The 17897-nt window shown below is 36.2% G+C and overlaps 1 protein-coding gene across 1 annotated transcript in view; it reads left to right on the top strand.

Moving 5' to 3' along the window:
- The first annotated feature begins 12455 nt into the window (after positions 1-12455).
- Positions 12456-17897, top strand: part of gpc5a (glypican 5a) — a 156797-nt gene continuing 151355 nt past the window's right edge. Inside the window, exon 1 of the mRNA XM_079617307.1 lies at positions 12456-13167. Coding sequence (XP_079473433.1) covers positions 13017-13167 — 151 coding nt within the window. The 5' untranslated portion in view covers positions 12456-13016. The remainder of the gene's footprint in view (positions 13168-17897) is intronic.

Here is a 17897-nt window from a genome sequence, read left to right as displayed (position 1 = left end):
AAGAAAAAAATTCTAGATTCAGCATTTGTGATGTGGCAGCGAGCTATAATGCACATACGTGTTCTTCTTGTGTTTCTTAGAGGTTGAATTCATTTCAAAATCTGCCAAACTTCCAATACTACTTCTGAATAGGATGTCTACTTCATAAATTGTATGAACATTGTAAAAATAGTGGTTCAGATCACTCAAACCACATATGGAAATGGAGGCGCCCTTATATGGGCAGTAATGTCCACTAGTGGAGAAGTGTGGTACTGCGCCCAAACTAAATCTCACTGAAAGCTTATTTTTTGAGATATCAACCTAAAATTTGAAACACAACTTGTTCAGATTTTTTGGCTTTGATTTTTTTTTTGCATGTTTAGAGTCCACCAGGTTTTGAAAATATATATTTTATATAAAATATGAATAGTTACATTTTTAACATTGTACATTTTCATAAACTCAAACTTCTATAACTTGTTTTCTGTTTAACTTTCTTAATTTACTTCACTTCTACAAAAATCTGCCAAATGTCTTACATATGCCAATCTTACATCTATATTCCAAAGCATTTCTTGAATTACAACCATTTAAATGTGCATTTTCATGTCTTGAAATTGACTCCGGTTTCAAATGTAAAAATTCCACCAATTCCGCTTCCCTGAGGACTAAGAATTAGCAATGGCAAATAACAAATAAAGACATAAAACAAGTAAAAAAATATAAAAAATAAGAATAATCGTTTCTTTTTTATCATCATTATTTGTGCATTCGCTGCAGATGTTGTCTTTATATTTGAGCTTCTGTAGTGCTGAGATTGACTTTCAGTTGTCATAATAGTAATAATTTCAAAATTAACCTATTATTTTCCTTTCAAATTGTTTAATGTTCTAAAAAGCAGTAGGCAGATGCTGAGGCTTAACCATTGTTTTATAATAAGCAGATAATGTTAAAAAAAACATCTTAGCATGTGCATCTTATCATGCAGTTTTGTAAAATAATATACCTACTGTTTGAATTAACATATTCTGTATGTTTGTGTCTAAATTGTTTATATTCAGATTTAATTAAAGTCATCATATATCAGTCTTGATGTAAAGTACGATTAGGGGTCTAGTGGTGTATCACGTCAGGGTTGCATTTCTGTGAAGTGTCCGGTTCGTGTCGTCCTCTGTGTCGGTGTGTATGAGGATTCTGGATATGATGATATGGATATGGATTCTGACTAATGCTGAGGATGTTTCTCCTCAAACGTCCTGATAAAATCATGTTTGTTCACAAAGGGTTTCTCAGCTGAATATGATCTGGAAATATGCACTAAATACCACTGTGAACCCGAATAAGTTGGCAAAACTCAAAACATTTAAGGCGATCAATTGCCTTAAGTTATGAAATGTAAAGTTTAAGCAGAACCAGCAGATTTTTACTTTGTACTTATACATTTTAATTGTTCTTAACTTGAAATGTTTGAGTACACTAATTCATACAATTAACTTAAAACTTTCATGTAATCTCAATGTGAACATTTGTATTAGTATATTAGATTTAACAAGCTAATCTGCTAACATACTAATTTGTTAACAAATTACGTTATAGAAGCACTTGCTGTATACACAACAATATTTACATTAGCTCAGATCAATCTCATGCACCACTCGTCACCATGATGGTAATATCCTAAAACCAACATTAACAGAAATTCTTCTACATTAGCATAACAAAACATCACTAAATCTCCCACTTAACATTAATCTTACACACACACAAAAATAACATTATATTACACTTAATTTTAGCATTTACTCTCGCTTCCGGGTGCCATCGGCAAAGCATGATGGGAAATGGACATCCCAGCCGTTCCAGTGAAACTTAAGTTCGTCTGAATTAAAAGAAATAATTTCATAAAACTCAAAACAATGAAGCAGTTCAGTTTACTTAAAATATATCAGTTCTGTGAACTTGAAAGAAAAAGAAAGTGCTAAATACTCATAAAAGTTCATTTGACTGACCTAATTAGTTTAATTTAAAACCAATTCATTATTTTGAGCGTTAGGATACACTATCTACTTATTCACTATCTATGTACTTATACACTATGTACTCAACCGTGTGGTGTATACATTATAAGGTTATTTTGTTGTCTAGGAGTCTGATGCTCTATAACTGAAGCTCATGAAGGGCATGAAATCACACACTTATATAGTAGGTGAAAAACAGTGTGTGAAAGAAAGAAGTATGTCTAAATCCACAGTACTGATAAAAGAGTGAGCAAAAGTACCCGGATGACCTACAACTTCCAGTGAGAATCTGAAGTGTGATACGATGGTCACTTTACCCATGAGGCCACGGGAGAGGATTTGTGAATGACAGTGAAGAGACATAACTGGCGCTGGAAGGTCACATGATAATGACAACACGACGAATGTACGTCGTCCAAATTATATTCCACATACTCATACTACATAGAACGTACTTTTTAGTCATTGTGAATACTTGTTCAAAATAAGCACCTACTCAAGAGAGTATGCAATTTCAGAAACAGATTCATTTTTTTTATTTTTTTTTATTATAAGTGCATCATTTTGGTATTTAAAGTGCACTTAATGTTCTTTTTGGAATTTTCCGTGTGAACACACTATAGTGTGTTCTATAGTATACTTTTTTATTTATTTAACCGGTTAGTCTCATTGAGATATATAATCTATTTTTCAAGAGAAACCTGGCCAAGATAGCAGAACAAATTAGATCACACAATCACAAAACAAACACAAAAAAAGGCAAAGACAACTCGAGTGCATTTCAATTAAATAAAAGTGCCAATAATTAAACCATTTGCACATGGATGGACTCATGTTCTATAGATTTAACATAACGTTTAAAATCATTCAAGGAAACTAGACACTGTAGTTTAAGTGTTTTCTGTCATTCCAAGCTGAAGGTGCAAAAAACATGAAAGCCTTTTTGAAAAACTCAGGCTTGAGCTATACATTCAATGAGATCATTTTCTGGGACCGTAAACCATAAGTACTCTGTGTAAAAGAAAGAAATTCGGATATGTAGCATGGTAGCATGACGCCCTTATAAATACAAATATAAAGGTGATAAGCCGGTGATTTGACAGAGAGGGCAGAGTCACTGTGAGTAAAGTGTACAGCGATGAGTGAGGGGTCGGCCATTTGAAAGCTCCATGAAACACAGCATCCAACATCTGAAGACACTTTGATGGGGCATTCATATACAGATCACCATAATCAATCATTGAGAGAAATGTTAGTAAAATACTATAGTATACTCACACTATTTATATACCAAACGTCATAGAGAGTATTAGTACGTGAATTTTGGTAAGTGTCATTTATTGTAAAGCTCACCTTTAAGGTCTTATTTTTAGACCAGATCTTTGTTTTTGTCTTTATCTTTGTATTTTATCTTTTCAACTCATGAATTGTTTTGTGTTTCATAACCATTTTACTTTTTACATTTTTGCACACACACAAAAAAAGCCATTTACTGGAAAAACCTTTAACGCATTTTCGATACAGATCAAAAGATTTCAAAGGATAAAATATTGTTTTTGTCAAGAATTCCTGTTTATGTCTTAAGGTTTGTGTCTGAAGAAATGTCATTATGACAACTATCCCCGGTTTCCCCAAGTGTAAATGTTACATATTTGAAGTATGGAGATAACATTACCAAAAACATCACAGAAGCACTTTTAAAACAAATTAAACAATATTGTTGAACATGAAGACATTTTGCGACTTGTTTTGCGGAACATTTAGTGAATGTCGTTCTTATCTCGAGGAGAAATGACTTCATACACACTCACTACAACACATCAAAACACCAGCTGAGCCAAACACATCAAGACATATGATCAACAAAAGTGACATTAGGAAAAGCAAAAGATCCTGCAGCATTTCAAAGGAAAATTGCTTTTACATTGTATTATGCAGTGGCATGCATACATTTAAAGTGTTTAAATTCCAGTGTATTTTACATGATGTTGATTTTAAACATTTTAAATAATTTATTTTGATGTGAAGACAACACTTCAAATATATCAGCTCGCTTTTGATCTGTGTTTGGTGGAAGTGGAGACTTTTGTTTTCAAATGGAAGTATATTATACCGAACAAAATGCGTGTGTTATTGTAAACCCCCCATACTGAAACAACACAATTAAAGTTACACATCAATATAGAAACAAGTTAAAACAACACCAGTTGTTCAATTTTTAGAATGCACTTTGCATAGAAACCACAATAAAATACACATTTTGGCTATAAAAAAATGGACCTTGATATTTGAACTGAAATGTATAATTTTGCTTTAAAATGTTCGTTTGTTTGTAAATGTTCCATGATTTCATTTGACTCAGTCATATAAAGCAATATTTTTTATTCAAATAAAAACAGTTGATTTAGATATGACAGTTTTTAGGTTAGAACTGATTATTTTTTCGTTACACATATAGGCTAACACCAAAATTAAATGATAATGTATGACTTTTAAACTGACATGAGGTAAAATACAATATTTTACACCCAAATTATGATTCAATCAAATGATATGAATAACAAGCAAGTGAAATAAATACACCATGACTCGTATACAGTGTGAAAGCTCCCCACATTGGAGAATGTCACAAAATGTCATAAAAACAGATAAAAAGCAGCAACAATAATTTAACCAAATTCCAATCACAAAATGTTGCACATTGTCTCCATGAAAAAGAAAATATATTGTGAACACTGACAGAGCAAACATCGCATTTACAACTACTCTGAACAACATATTTGAAGTGGTTTGGCAGTGACTTGCAAGAACAATTAAATGCTCCGTAATTTGTGTGTTTTTTTCCATGTACATCTGGAAGAATCCAGTCAGTGTATTTACTGTCTGTGTAATGCTTCTCATGCAGACAGAACTGAGATTATTTACATAGTTTTTTGGTTATATGAAAAGCAGCTTCACTTCTAAATGCAAAGATGAATTAATCCAATAAAATCGATATATGTGATATAAGAAATTCAATAATATAATATTTTCTCTTCACCAATTAAACACAGGTTAGCCTACATAACTCCATTAAACAGCAAAATAGTTTCAATAAAAACTAAAACTCAACTTTAAACCCTTGGATAATTTCCATGCATAAATAAATCATGTAAAAAAACAACAACAGGAAAGTTTATACCCATTTTTCATATCTTTAGATGTTTTGTTTCAGTGTATCTAAACCCGGGGTGTTGGTGTGTGAGATTTCTCAGATGAATGGACTGTGGTAGAGCGAGGTGAGTGTGTTGACCTCGGGTCACCAACACTGACAATTCCTGCCTTGCTATTTAAAAAAAAAAAAAAAAAAAAAAAGTGCCTGGCCCCCTAAAGTGGGAGGAGTCTGCTGCCATTTTAAGAGAGGAAGAGACAGAGAGAGAGGGAAAGAGAGAGGGAGGAAGACAGTGAGAGAGAAAAGGGAGGGCTTTCAGGAACAGGATGGCCCGTCTTCCTGCTTCACATGCAGGATTTTTAAACTTCCTTCTTCTTTATCCTCTTTGATTTCTTTTTCTTCTCCCTCTACTTTTATTTTCCTGTTCGGTATCAATTCTCAGGACCATATGACTGCCCCCCCCTCTCTCCCCCCTCTCCCTCTTTTCTGTTTCCAGGTCTGTGAGCTTCATATGTCCACCCTCCTTCCTTCCCTCCCTCCAAAATGAGATTGCATCCTTTGTCCAGAGACACAGGGGAACGGGGTGTTGACCAAGAGGCAGCCTTAAGCCGAATGTGACCCCCTCGCCCGTGAGGCCTGAAACCTGCCCCCATTGAGCCGGAGAGCCCTGTTCTCAAACTAGTGAATTGGTGAATGGGGGTTGGGAAGGTTACGAGCCAGCGATCAAGCTCCAGATCTGCTCACTCCAACACTTGTGTCTCAAGACTCGGAGACAAAAACACACACACATGCACTGCTTTATCACAACCAATTCCTCTTTGACTTTTCAAGTTAACATGAACACATTATGTCTGAACAATACAGCAGATGCGCATGTGTTTCTTTCTCTCTTTGAATATCATATAATCATACAATGAACTGAAAACAACAAACAAAGGTGGTACAAAAATAATCTAGGGTTGTAAAAACGAATTTTATTCGTACATAAAAAAACAAAAAAACAGTAGCACTTTACAATAAGGTTTCATTAGTTAACATTACTAGTCACTTCCACAGCATTTATTAACTTGTTAATGTTTTTCTACATACATTTTTCGATTTCAACTTAATAAAATCAAAAGTTACATTTGTTAACATTAGTTAATGCACTGTGAACTAACATGAACAAACAATGAACAGCTGTTAATGTTAACAAAGATTAATAAATACGGTAATAAATGTATTGCTCATTGTTAGTTTAATACAATGTTAACTAATTAATCCGTATTAATTTTTTTCTTTAAATGTGAATTTTATTATTTAAATTTAATTGTTATTTATACATGTAATGCTCATATAATGTAATGCTCTGATTTCTTCATCAACTGAAAATAATCAATAATAACCAGAAACGTTAGAGTCTTTACTCAATACATGTTATTAATATATATTTTTATGATTCATTTTAAAAACAACTTTATAGGATGCATATTGTTATATTAAAAATATCCTTACTCTTTGGAAAATTGTGCATGCACTGATATCTCAATGGCATTGATCTATAATTTAACATTGATTTATAATAAATAAATATAATTTAATGCACTGATTTCTGAATATAATTTCATCTGATCAACTGAAGATAACCAATAATCATGGAGTTTGACAAGGAGAGGAAGTTATTCTTTACTAAATACATTTTATTAATATTTTTTATGATTCAGTTTTGTAAAAAATCTTGTGTATATGTATTATATTACAAAATGTCCTCACTCTTTGAAGATTGTGCATTCACTGATATCTAAAGCACTGATCTATAATTATAATAAATATAATTGAATGCTCTGATTTCAAATTTCATGCTATGAATATAATTTCTTCATCAGCTGACAATAACCAATGCGAGTTTGGAAAGAATATGTAAAGTTATATTATTTACTCAATACATTTTATTAATATATTTCTGTTATTCACTTTTTTAATCTTATGTATGTATATTGTTATATTAAAAATGTCCTTAATCTTTGAAAATTGTGCATTCACAGATAGCTAAGGCATTAATCTATAATTTAACATTGATTTATAATAAATATAATTTAATGCACTGATTTCTGAATATAATTTCATCTGATCAACTGAAGATAACCAATAATCATGGAGTTTGACAAAGAGATGAAAAGTTATATTCTTTACTCAATACATTTTATTAATATTTTTTATGATTCACTTTAAAAAAAATTTTTTTAGAAGAAAAGGCATTGATCTATAGCCTAATTTAACATTGATTTATAATAAATATTACGATATATCTGCCTTTATCATAATCAAAACGCTATTTCTAGTCTACTTATTATTATTAACATTATTTAAATGTAAACATTTCAGATATTGAAACGTAACTTTTTGTGCTTTTTTTTACGTTTGACTATGATTTTCGTTACTATTATTATTGTTATTATTTATTGCATGACTAATAAGGACATCTAAACGCCCATGCCCGTTTCCTTTTCTTTTTCTTACGCCAATGCTTTCTTTTCGATTGGTTGGAGGACTAAAGATCGGAAGTAGTTTATTTATGCTAATGAAGGAGTTGGGGGTTGTAGATATTTACGTTCAACGGGAGCCGCCCTTCATTCACCCACATGGTTCACGGCAGGTCGCGTTCGCGCCACTTTTGCATTTTTACTATGATCAAGAAAGTCGTTTTAGGAGAAGTTTCATTTCGCGTTGCACGCGCGCCGCGTGCGTTGCAGTCGATCGCGGTCCTACTTTTAAGTTTACGCACCAGTTTCGCAGATTTGTCCAGAGCAGTGGCTGTAAACGGCAAGTGAGTGAAGATGGTGGATTTCACTGGTGAGTGTCTTACTGTGCGTTATTGACTAGGAACCTGTTGTTAATTTTTTCTCGCTTCTAGTCTCACAAACTCAATCGCGTTTTCCCGCTTAAACGCGTGCGAGATGATTTCCGCGCATGATTTCGTAACTCGGCTATCGCAAGCGGCGACGGTGGTGAGACAAACAATGTAGTAAGTGGCGCATGGTAGTCCTCTCCACCTCCATAGTTGTGGAGAATGTGGGAGATTTGAAAAGCATGCTTGCTGCAATGCAACTACCAACTATTTTATTTCACCGCACGCCTGCGCGATGTGCTTTAATTCGCATCATTAATACGCGTTCGCGTAGTGGAATGCGAATGAAGTTGTTTTTAGACTTGTAGAGTGATGTTTTCTCGTTCTGTTGCGCGTGCGAGTTAAAGTGCCTCCAGAACAAAGCAGTAGCACATGGGGGGATGCGTAGGCCGCGCGCGCACAGGCTAGCTTAGCAACGGCGCGCGGGACAAAAACACCCCTCTTTGTGCGATTACGTTCTGTTTTAAGTTTAAGATTACGTGTGAAATATTGTTAAAATTTATTAAAGTTAATTCGCTTGCTGGTCTTTAACCAAGATAAGTTTTAACAGGGAATTGATGGAGCTAGCCTGCACTAGCTATTGTAGTTTAACTGCCAACTTGGCTAGTTTCACTTCGTGTAAATAACACTAACACCTTTTTGGTTGACGTTTAAACATTTCGTTGTTTTGTATATTTATTGAATTTGGGTTTAAGGCAGAATCCTAGCCAGCTACATTAGCATTAGCTGCTATCGCTGTCCTCAATATCGATTGTACGCGAAATCAACAGCGCGCCACTTTATTTCCCAAACCCGTTTTGTTGTTTATACCTGTTTGACACATTTAACTTATTATTTGTTGTCTATCATACTAGTTTTTATGCGAAGAATGATCCGGTTCGTGAACTCAACGGCGCCATGTTAGTGCAGATTGTTTCGGGTGGGGGGAGGGGTAAACGGGTAGCGTCTCACTGCGCATGCGCCATACCGTCCGACGGCGCGCGCGGTCCCCAGGCTGCGCAATTCTATCACTCGCTCAACTCTAGTTCTCATAACTTGGGAATTGATTGTGAAATGCACCTTCTAAAACGGAGGGAGCGAAGTAGGTAATGATGGTTTGGTGGAGTTGGCTTTTTTAAAAGAGTGATACACCGTCAAAGTTGGATATGCATAGTACCGCAGTGCCCGTGTGACATGTGCTTTGCCATGAGGCCCTCGCTCTTGTACTACTAGCCTATAGAAATAGAAAGTCAATCCCATTTACTAGTTTTCTCTTTTGAATCTGAATTATAATGCAGGCTATTAACCAATTACAATTATTTCTCCTCTCTCAGAAACCTCAAGAAAGATGCGAGTAGTTCTCCGCAAGTTCTCTGGAGACTTTCATCCATGGGACTTTCTTGATGTGAAATGTGGTTGGTGTCAGTGTATTGTCAAAGTGCTTACAGTGCAGGTAGTATTATGTAATATCTACTGCAGTGGAGGCACTTCTAGCAATACACTTGACCATTACCTTTGCCCTCCTCCAAGCACCCTTCCTCCACCAAGACGCCATACCCAACCATGGTAAAAATGTCCCAACAGGCTCAACCCAGTGTCTGACTAGTAAAAATAACCCAGTGTTTTGACTATAACAGCTTTGTGCTAAGGTGCATCTAGTGCAGATAGTGAAATAGACTAGCACCTACTGCCCTAAGTGCTCCTTCTGGCACGAGGGACTGTGACTTGCATCCATATATTTGAATTAAGTAACTTTTTTACCCCTCTTATTATTATTTTTGGTGCAGTTCTCTGCTAGTTTTGCATAGTTGCACTACAAGAAAACGGGAGTTGTGCAAATCTATGCAAAACTGATGGTGGCCTGCTGCTTCTCCACGTTTGCCAATTTTGATTTGAAATCTTGAGAGGTGTCTCATTTTCTTTGTTTTCTTGCAAATAAACCTTGCCAATGCTGTCATTGTGTTAGTTTCAGCAGTGCTAAAGTGCTTATAGTGCAGGTAGTATTTATGTCATCTACTGCAGTGTGAGCACTTGAAGTACTTCTAGCTAAATGCATCTGGGTTCTGAAGACCGTTCGCAAGCACTCCCAGGGTCTCTATACACACTCTCTCTGTAACTTTGCTGGACCCCGGTCAGTTTTGCTGGTTTGCATTCAGCTTTTAAGACATCGCTGTGCAAATCCATGCAAAACTGACTGTGGCAGCACACATGCGAGAACCACTTTGGAGCCGTTTGGTCCCTTTCTGCACAGGTTGGGATTGGTAGCAATGCTGTGTTTGGAGGGTATTGCACTTGTCCCGGCCTGTAGAGGATTGAGGAGATTGTACCCCACAAGTATGTTGTTGTTGGAAGTTTCATCATACATGTATATAAATGTATGCGTGTGTGTATATAATATCCCAAAGATTCGATTGATCGAGTTTTGAAAATATTTTATAACGCCTTGTTAGACTTCAAATGCTGTGATTTTTAAATGACATGTTCAATAAAAGATAAAGAGTTGCATTGTCTTGCTGTTGTCTTTATTCTGTCATATCACTAACTTTTACAGTGTGTAAGATGTGAAGGTGTGACTTCTGGGCTGGTAATTAACCGTAATTTACTATGTGATTGACTTGGCTTATACTGGACCGACATGAACGGATAAATTCAGCCCTGTTGTCTATCAGCAGATCATTCGATTTGTTAAATCCAATTATAAAAATGCAGAGTAAGCCAAGTTATCCGGCATCCCTCTTAGCAAACATGCTTAATGCAGAGGTGTGGTCTGAATGCCTATTTGTTGTTGGATGCATGTATATACATTTAAATTTCTGGGCTATCTATGCCTTTCCTATGCATGGTTTTGATTGATGAGAAATGCATAGCGTCTACATAAAGTAACCATAATTTACTGTGCATTTCTAGCTGAAGTTCTTTCTAATGGGACATTGCCATGGTGTCCAGCTACTTTTCAGTGGAATTTAGGGAGGTTTTGTGTGGCCCACTGTAAAGATGAGCAGTAATTTAAAAAAAAAAATATGTTCTCTGAGTTTAAAATGCATTTGATTATCCTCAGTAAAGTAAAGCATTTCTAAGGATTCAAAGCCTTTAAATCTGCCAGATCAGTTTCTCTGATGATGAGGATGGTTTGTATGTAAATCTTAAATCACATTGGAATTAACTCAGATTGTCATTAAATGGATAGTTCACCCAAATAATTAAATTAATTTAACCTGTATACGTTTTTTATCTTCTGTTGAACACAAAATATATTTTGAAAAATGTTGGTAACCAGACAGTTGACGGTAGCTATTGATTGTTCCCCCCCCCCCCCCCCCCCCCCCCCCCCCTACTATGGAGGATAATGGGGCTCATCAACTCTGTTACTGACATTCTTCAAAATATCATAATTTGTGTTCAACAAGAAAACAACTCATACAGATGTGGAACATTTTGAGCGTGAGTAAATTAGGCTACTATTTTCATTTGAGGGGAACTATCCATTTAACAGGCCCCGTTCTCGGAAATGAGGTTTGTCCTTTTCCCCGGTGAAAGGAGTAAGGTTGTAGTTCTTTAGGAAGTAAGAGCACGTGAGAAACTGTCCATATTAAAAGCACGTGAGTATCTGTCCATATGTATTATTTTTATATTCATATAAACTTGACACCAAACTCAATCCAGAGTTATTAAACTAGTTTCAGTACTTGTCCAGTAGATGGCTCTATTGCAACCCATTTGAGGGACTTGCACTTCTCTGAGGAAAATAATCTTTCAGTAGCCTATTTATTATTTATTTTTATTTATTTATTTTTCTTTTCATTTCTTCTCTACCCCTGACATGTATGATTATATGTACTCTTGTTCTTGTGTGTAAACTGTTTTGTTATTATTAAAATTCAATAAAAAATAAAAAAAAAACTTCTCTGAGGAAAATGCTTTATTTCCAGTAATTTATCTATTTCCAGTGTAGTCTACTTTAATCTCGGTGAGCTATTTGATTAAGCTTTCTATTAACAGCCCTCAAACTTAAAACTAACCATGGAAATGTCTATAACGTTACCATTTTATATAATCATCTATCGTTTGATTTTGAAGGGGATCTATTCTTTCAAATGGTTGTTAGGACGCCCCTAGCTCAGTAACAATAACTGTTTGTAATTTGTAATTCTACAATAACGTGATTAGTATTGTCAGTTATGTCGATGTATTGACCCTTTTTATATTTTACGAGATTCTCAGAATTGGAAGTCGTCTTAGTTGGGTAAACTTGAGATTAAATATATTAGTTCCCTTTTGCTCAAATAGTTTTCACGACTTTCAAAAGAGGAAATATATATAAAGTAATTGAAAACGTAGGTCAGAAGAAAGATGTTAATTTACCATCACTCCGCTGTAGCCTATTAGAAACACCCTCACAATTTTTTTGGGTGTAATTTATAAAAAACTTTGCGATGCTGATTTCAACGGCTCTGCAATCGAGCAGTGGTTGCTATGGTTACCACCTAAAGCAAAGGCTATTTGAGAGCATAACGTTAATACATTTAGCGCACTCTGACTAACTTAGTTTTTATTTATTCTTAAGAATTTAAACTTACTTTTTGTCTTAATCAGGGGTCAAACACACCCATAGTCGGAAAATGTTGTGACACGACAAAACTATAGGCTAAAGTACGCTCCAAGCTTTCGATATTGTAGCATAGCCGACTAACATACTTGTACGCTTCGTTGATCGTGCAGAAGCTTCTCTCCTTCTCTTCTACACTAATGATTCCGCCCATTCTCTCTTGACAGCTCCGTCTTTCACCAACACACACTCATTGCGCTCGTTTTGAAGGTCCTGCGCGAGACCTTCCCCAAGAGACATGCACAATCTCTTGAATATATTCTTTTTGAATATATATCTTCACCTAAAATCACCGCTGGATTTCTGAAACAAGTTTTCCGAGATATAAACGACACTCCTGCGTTTCTAAATTTTTTACCCGAACGGACAAACTCTTCTGGTCGGATTGTGGAGATGGAGATGCGTGCTGTTTTGGTTTATGCCTTTTTAGCGGGTTTCATCGGTCCATGTCGGGGGACTTTAATGACCTGCGATGAAGTGCGTGAAGTTTTTCAACTCAAGCAAATCGGACCTGTAAAATCACTCCCTGAAACACCGAGGACAGGTAACGTTAAGATCTGACCGAATTTGACATGATGCGACTCTGATTTGTGTGTCAATTCGTTTTTGTTCCTTTCCCCACACTGAGCTGATCACCATTTCCTAAACAGCTCTGTTGTCATTTTTATAATTCAACGATTTACAGCAGATTTAGAGTTTTAAACATTTATGTTTATGGAAGAATCGCAAATCGGTTTTGTTATGCGGAAGTCTTAACGCTTTTGAAATGTATAAAATGCAGCTCTGAATTAAAAGTGAAACTGGTTGTCACCTCAGGAAACTTTCCATATAAAATTAGGTCAAGGTATCGAACATGTAAAAGATTTGAATACGGTTATAAACTCCGATATTGATGATATTGACCCAACATAATTCGTCTCTTGATATATGGACTTCAAATGACGCTTTCAAAACGTTTTAGACAAAATGATAGCCGTAGGGAGCGTTTACCGGCTTTAGAAGTTTGAGCTGGCAAATAATCATCGTCTCGAAAGACTGACTGACGCACATTACTTTTCACATACACTTTTCAAATATGAATGGTGTCTCATGGAGCAGTTCTTCTAACACCTTGATACAAGACACTCCAGGTGAATAGGGTACACAACAAATCATTAACTATCACCATACTTCCCAAGTTGATTGATTGAAGAATTGCAAAGAAGATGCACTTAAAAGTGTATTTGGGATGTTGTCTTTCCACTAGTCTGGAAAAACAAGTTATCAAAAGCCCCAAATCTCAAAATTTACAGATGCATGAAAAAAACTGTTTTTTGTCGGTAGTGTCTCGCCTTAAACTTGTACTTCCCTCAAAATACTTCAGACCAAAGACTTTCCGTTTACTTTCATGAAAAACACATTTACTAAAAGAATCTGGAAGTTGATCGTCTGAAATTGGCTGGAAGATTATGCAGTCGTGCTTTTAAGTTTTCGGGATTTGTACGCGACTTATCCTGTTAGGAAATTGAGATAAATGGGCCTATCATGGAAATATTTCCTTGAGTAAGCTAATATTTTGCTGTTGCAGTTTACAAAAAGACCCCCCCATCCCCCCATTTCAATGTCAGTCAACTTTCTGGTTACCAACATTCTTCAAAATATCTTCTTTTGTGTTCAGCAGAAAAAAGAAACTCATAAATATTTGGAAGAACTTGAGGGTGAGTAAATAATGACTGTTCATATTTAGGTGAACTAGCCCTTTAAAATCAGTTCAAAGATTCCACAAATCACTCCTCGAGATCAAGTATACTAATCTCAGTATACTTCAGAAAAGCTCATGCCACTTGACTGCAAAATACAACCATAATTAGTTGCAAATGCACTGTTTGGTTTAAACAGCTGTCATGTAGGGTAAATCTCTCAGGACTGTTTGGTTTGTGACCTCTGAGCCCGTTGAATGGTCTTTGTCAGGTTGTTTGGATAATCGTCCCATTTTGCTATTGCTCTTGTGATCTGAAACTAGTTTTGTGACCTCTCTAATAATGGACGGTGATGGTCTTGCTCATATCCAAAGGAAAGGGCTCTAACCAGTTTGACAAACTTTGGTGGGTTAATGGATGCTAAGTGGCTTGAGGAGAACAGCTTGTACACGGTTTCCCACAGAGGTCATCAAATGCAGCTCACTTCAAAGTGCTGCTTGGAAGAGGTTGCTTCTGAGTTTTACAGGAATTTAGAGCTGTGGTTTGCAATTAAACTTTTGCACAACTCAAAAAACCCTCTAGGAAAAGTGTTTACTCATTGCTCATCCTGAAATTGAGAGGTTTTGGTTGGGAGCAGTTAAAAAAATAAGTTCTTTTTCATGTTCAGTTTTTAGAAGAGATATGCATGAAATGGAAATCATTTTTTTTCTTTTTAGCAACCTCTTTTAAACGCATTTGTCCACAAGTTGATGTCTTGACATGGACCACAAGTTCAAGTGTCATCTTGCTTAAAAGGAGGTCTGTTTCTCTATAGCTTTTCAGTAACCTGCAGAATAATGTAACTCTTTGATTCATTTTTATTTGGTCATTTTCTAATGATCTTTTTTGAAAATAGTAACTTTTTTAGATTAAGCCGTTAATGTGGATTTAGGTTAGCTTTCTTTGGGTTCAGTAGAGATAATTTTGCCTAAATTTATCACAGGTTTAGATAAAACATTAATTGCTTATAGGCTTGTGTTGAATTCAGTTGTACTTTTATATTTATGTCTGCAAAAACCTAGCCTAATGCTTTCTTTTCTACTCCTCATGATACAGTGACTGTAATGTAAAACATGACAGACTAAGCTTGACTGTGTTGAATGTGTTTGTTCATCATCCGTTTTTTTACGACCCTATAGGTGTGTGCTGTCAACACAACCTCCAGTTTACATGTTATAATGCAATATGTTCAAAGCACTCTATTTTTATGAGTTACCTGACCGGTTTTGATTTTAAACAAGACATTGTGTTTGAAGGTAAAACATTCTTGAAGGTCACACTTATATTGAAGATTTCGAAATGTTTCTTCTCTTTGCTTCCAATCTTGGATGTTAGTAGTGATGCAAACTGTTTGATGTCCAGCAAGTTTCCAGGCCTATTATATCCCACACCACATGACCCATCGTGAGGGCTAAGGTCCTGAAACATCAAATAAACTGACCACCACAGTGGGTGGGTGAGTGAATAAAAATGTAAAAATAGTCACATTGACATTTAAATGATTCCTCAAAGGTGTTTATTTCTGTACGTTAACATTATTCTAGCAGTGGCATGCATGCCAAACATTTTTCTTGTTAACTAGCTGTTGTAATTCTAAGGCCATGGTCAGAAAAGCTTGTAAAAACTAAAGCACTGACCGTCTTTTCTAAATGACGCTTCTCATTGCTTCGCTCAGACCCCTGACACAAACATACTTTCTGTCTGCTAGCAAAGCCTCACGTTGCATTTGTTATGATTTGATCAATCTTGTTTTTTGTTGTAATTCCTCCATAATGCCTTCATGTAAGAACGCACTGGGGATGTACGGGCTTCTAAGAAGCATGAACTTGAGAGTATTTTCTCTTATTTGAGTATTGTGGTTGAATTGTCAATGTATGGCCCTGTTTACACCATGGTATTAAGATGCGTTTTGGTCGATCGGATCACAAGTGGACGAGGCAGACACATACTCGTTTATATCTGGTGCTTTCAAACTGATTTCTTCGAGGGGAGGGTCTATGGGCGGGTAAACATATGGGTTTTTTTATGAACACAACCGGAGACGACGGAAAAACATAAGAGCATCAGCTTTCGTTTCTGTTCTGACAGCCACAAGACCAGCCGAACGCTGTGACTGAGTGTGTGTTAGAAATCAGGAATGGGGAGAGAACATTGTGCTTGGGACGTTTTTCGTCTTAAAACCAAACTTGGGTCTCAGCCGATAAAGCTTAAATCCCGCCTGGCTAGCGCGCTCAGTTTAGCTCAGAAGGCGTAGAGTAGATGATATTTTGTTTGATGGTTTTAAACACAATCGACCACATGAGCGTTTACTCTACGAAAGCAATCCGGTCGAATGTGTTTTCAGCTACCTCTGGAAGTGGTCAAAAGTGGACAAGCTCAAAGCGTTTTAGACCCGTTTACACCTGTATTTAGCATCGTCCACTTTTGGTCGACCAAAACGCATCTTATACCAGGTGTAGACGGGGCCTTTAGGCTCATTGGAAACTTTTTTTTTTGTGCAAAACTCGAAAAATGCAAATCATTGCAGTTTTTAGCTGAAATTTACATAAGGGGCAGGAAAACGCATACAACTTTTATTACTTTTCATGCAAATTATGATTATGTGGCATATTATAGTTGAATGAAGACTTTTTTTCATCTGCTTCTTTGCATAAGTCTATGTTATTGCCTCAGTACACTTTTACCAGTAAACTTTTAATTTTGATGTTTGTATCACATAACCAGCTCCATTTGTATGGCTTTTAGTACACTTGCTCAGGAGCTCACCTACAGCACTTTATTTGCGAGTCACGATAAAAAAGCTCCAAGACTTGTAGAAACAAGCTACAGTGGCATGATTGCTTCAGCAAATGTGTTTTAATATCGTTTGATTTTGTTAACTCTATCGGTTAGGTTGTATGCTAATTTCACTGGACATTTCCCTTTTGTGAAAGTGTCGCGAAACATGCAAGAAGCATTGTAATATCATCTTGCAGATACATTGCCACGGGTATGTTTTTCCCCTGAGCCTGAGTTGAGAGTTTTACTTGCAGCAAAGGGATTTGATAGCATGTCAGCAAGGAGATTCTCTATCCTTTCTTTCAGTCACTCTCCAACAATTCCCAAATCTCACAGCCTGTTGGATCATGTGAAACCGGGGCAGAAAAGGAGGGTGGAAAGTTCACAGTTGGATGGATTTATTCTCTCAGGTGACTACACCGAAACATCTAGCAGGTTGTGAGTGAGAAATAAACACTTCCTGGGGCGCTTTCATTTCGCTCTAGCGAGACAGATGAATTCCTTTCCTCACACCATCTCTTTGCATCTTGCTCAGGAACTCACAACATTGCGTCACGGCGTGGTGATAGTGTCTTTGGCAACACTTGGCTCGTCCCGGCATGTCCCGTGCTGTTTTAGAGCTATTGCCCCCCTAGGTGCTGTCATTTGCATTGACCTTTTTGGGAGAAAAAGTTTTTCTTCTTATGATGGAAAGTTTTTAGTTGGATCTCAGTGGAATAAGGATTTTGATGTTAGAGATATCAGGCCCTTTCATCCTCCCCACCCTGCTGGCCTGCTG

Source organism: Phoxinus phoxinus (genome assembly GCF_949152265.1).
Source record: "Phoxinus phoxinus genome assembly, chromosome: 6".
NCBI classification, from domain to species: Eukaryota; Metazoa; Chordata; class Actinopteri; order Cypriniformes; family Leuciscidae; genus Phoxinus; species Phoxinus phoxinus.
The sequence above is the reverse complement of the archived record's forward strand: the minus strand, read 5'-3'. Positions and strand labels throughout refer to the sequence as shown.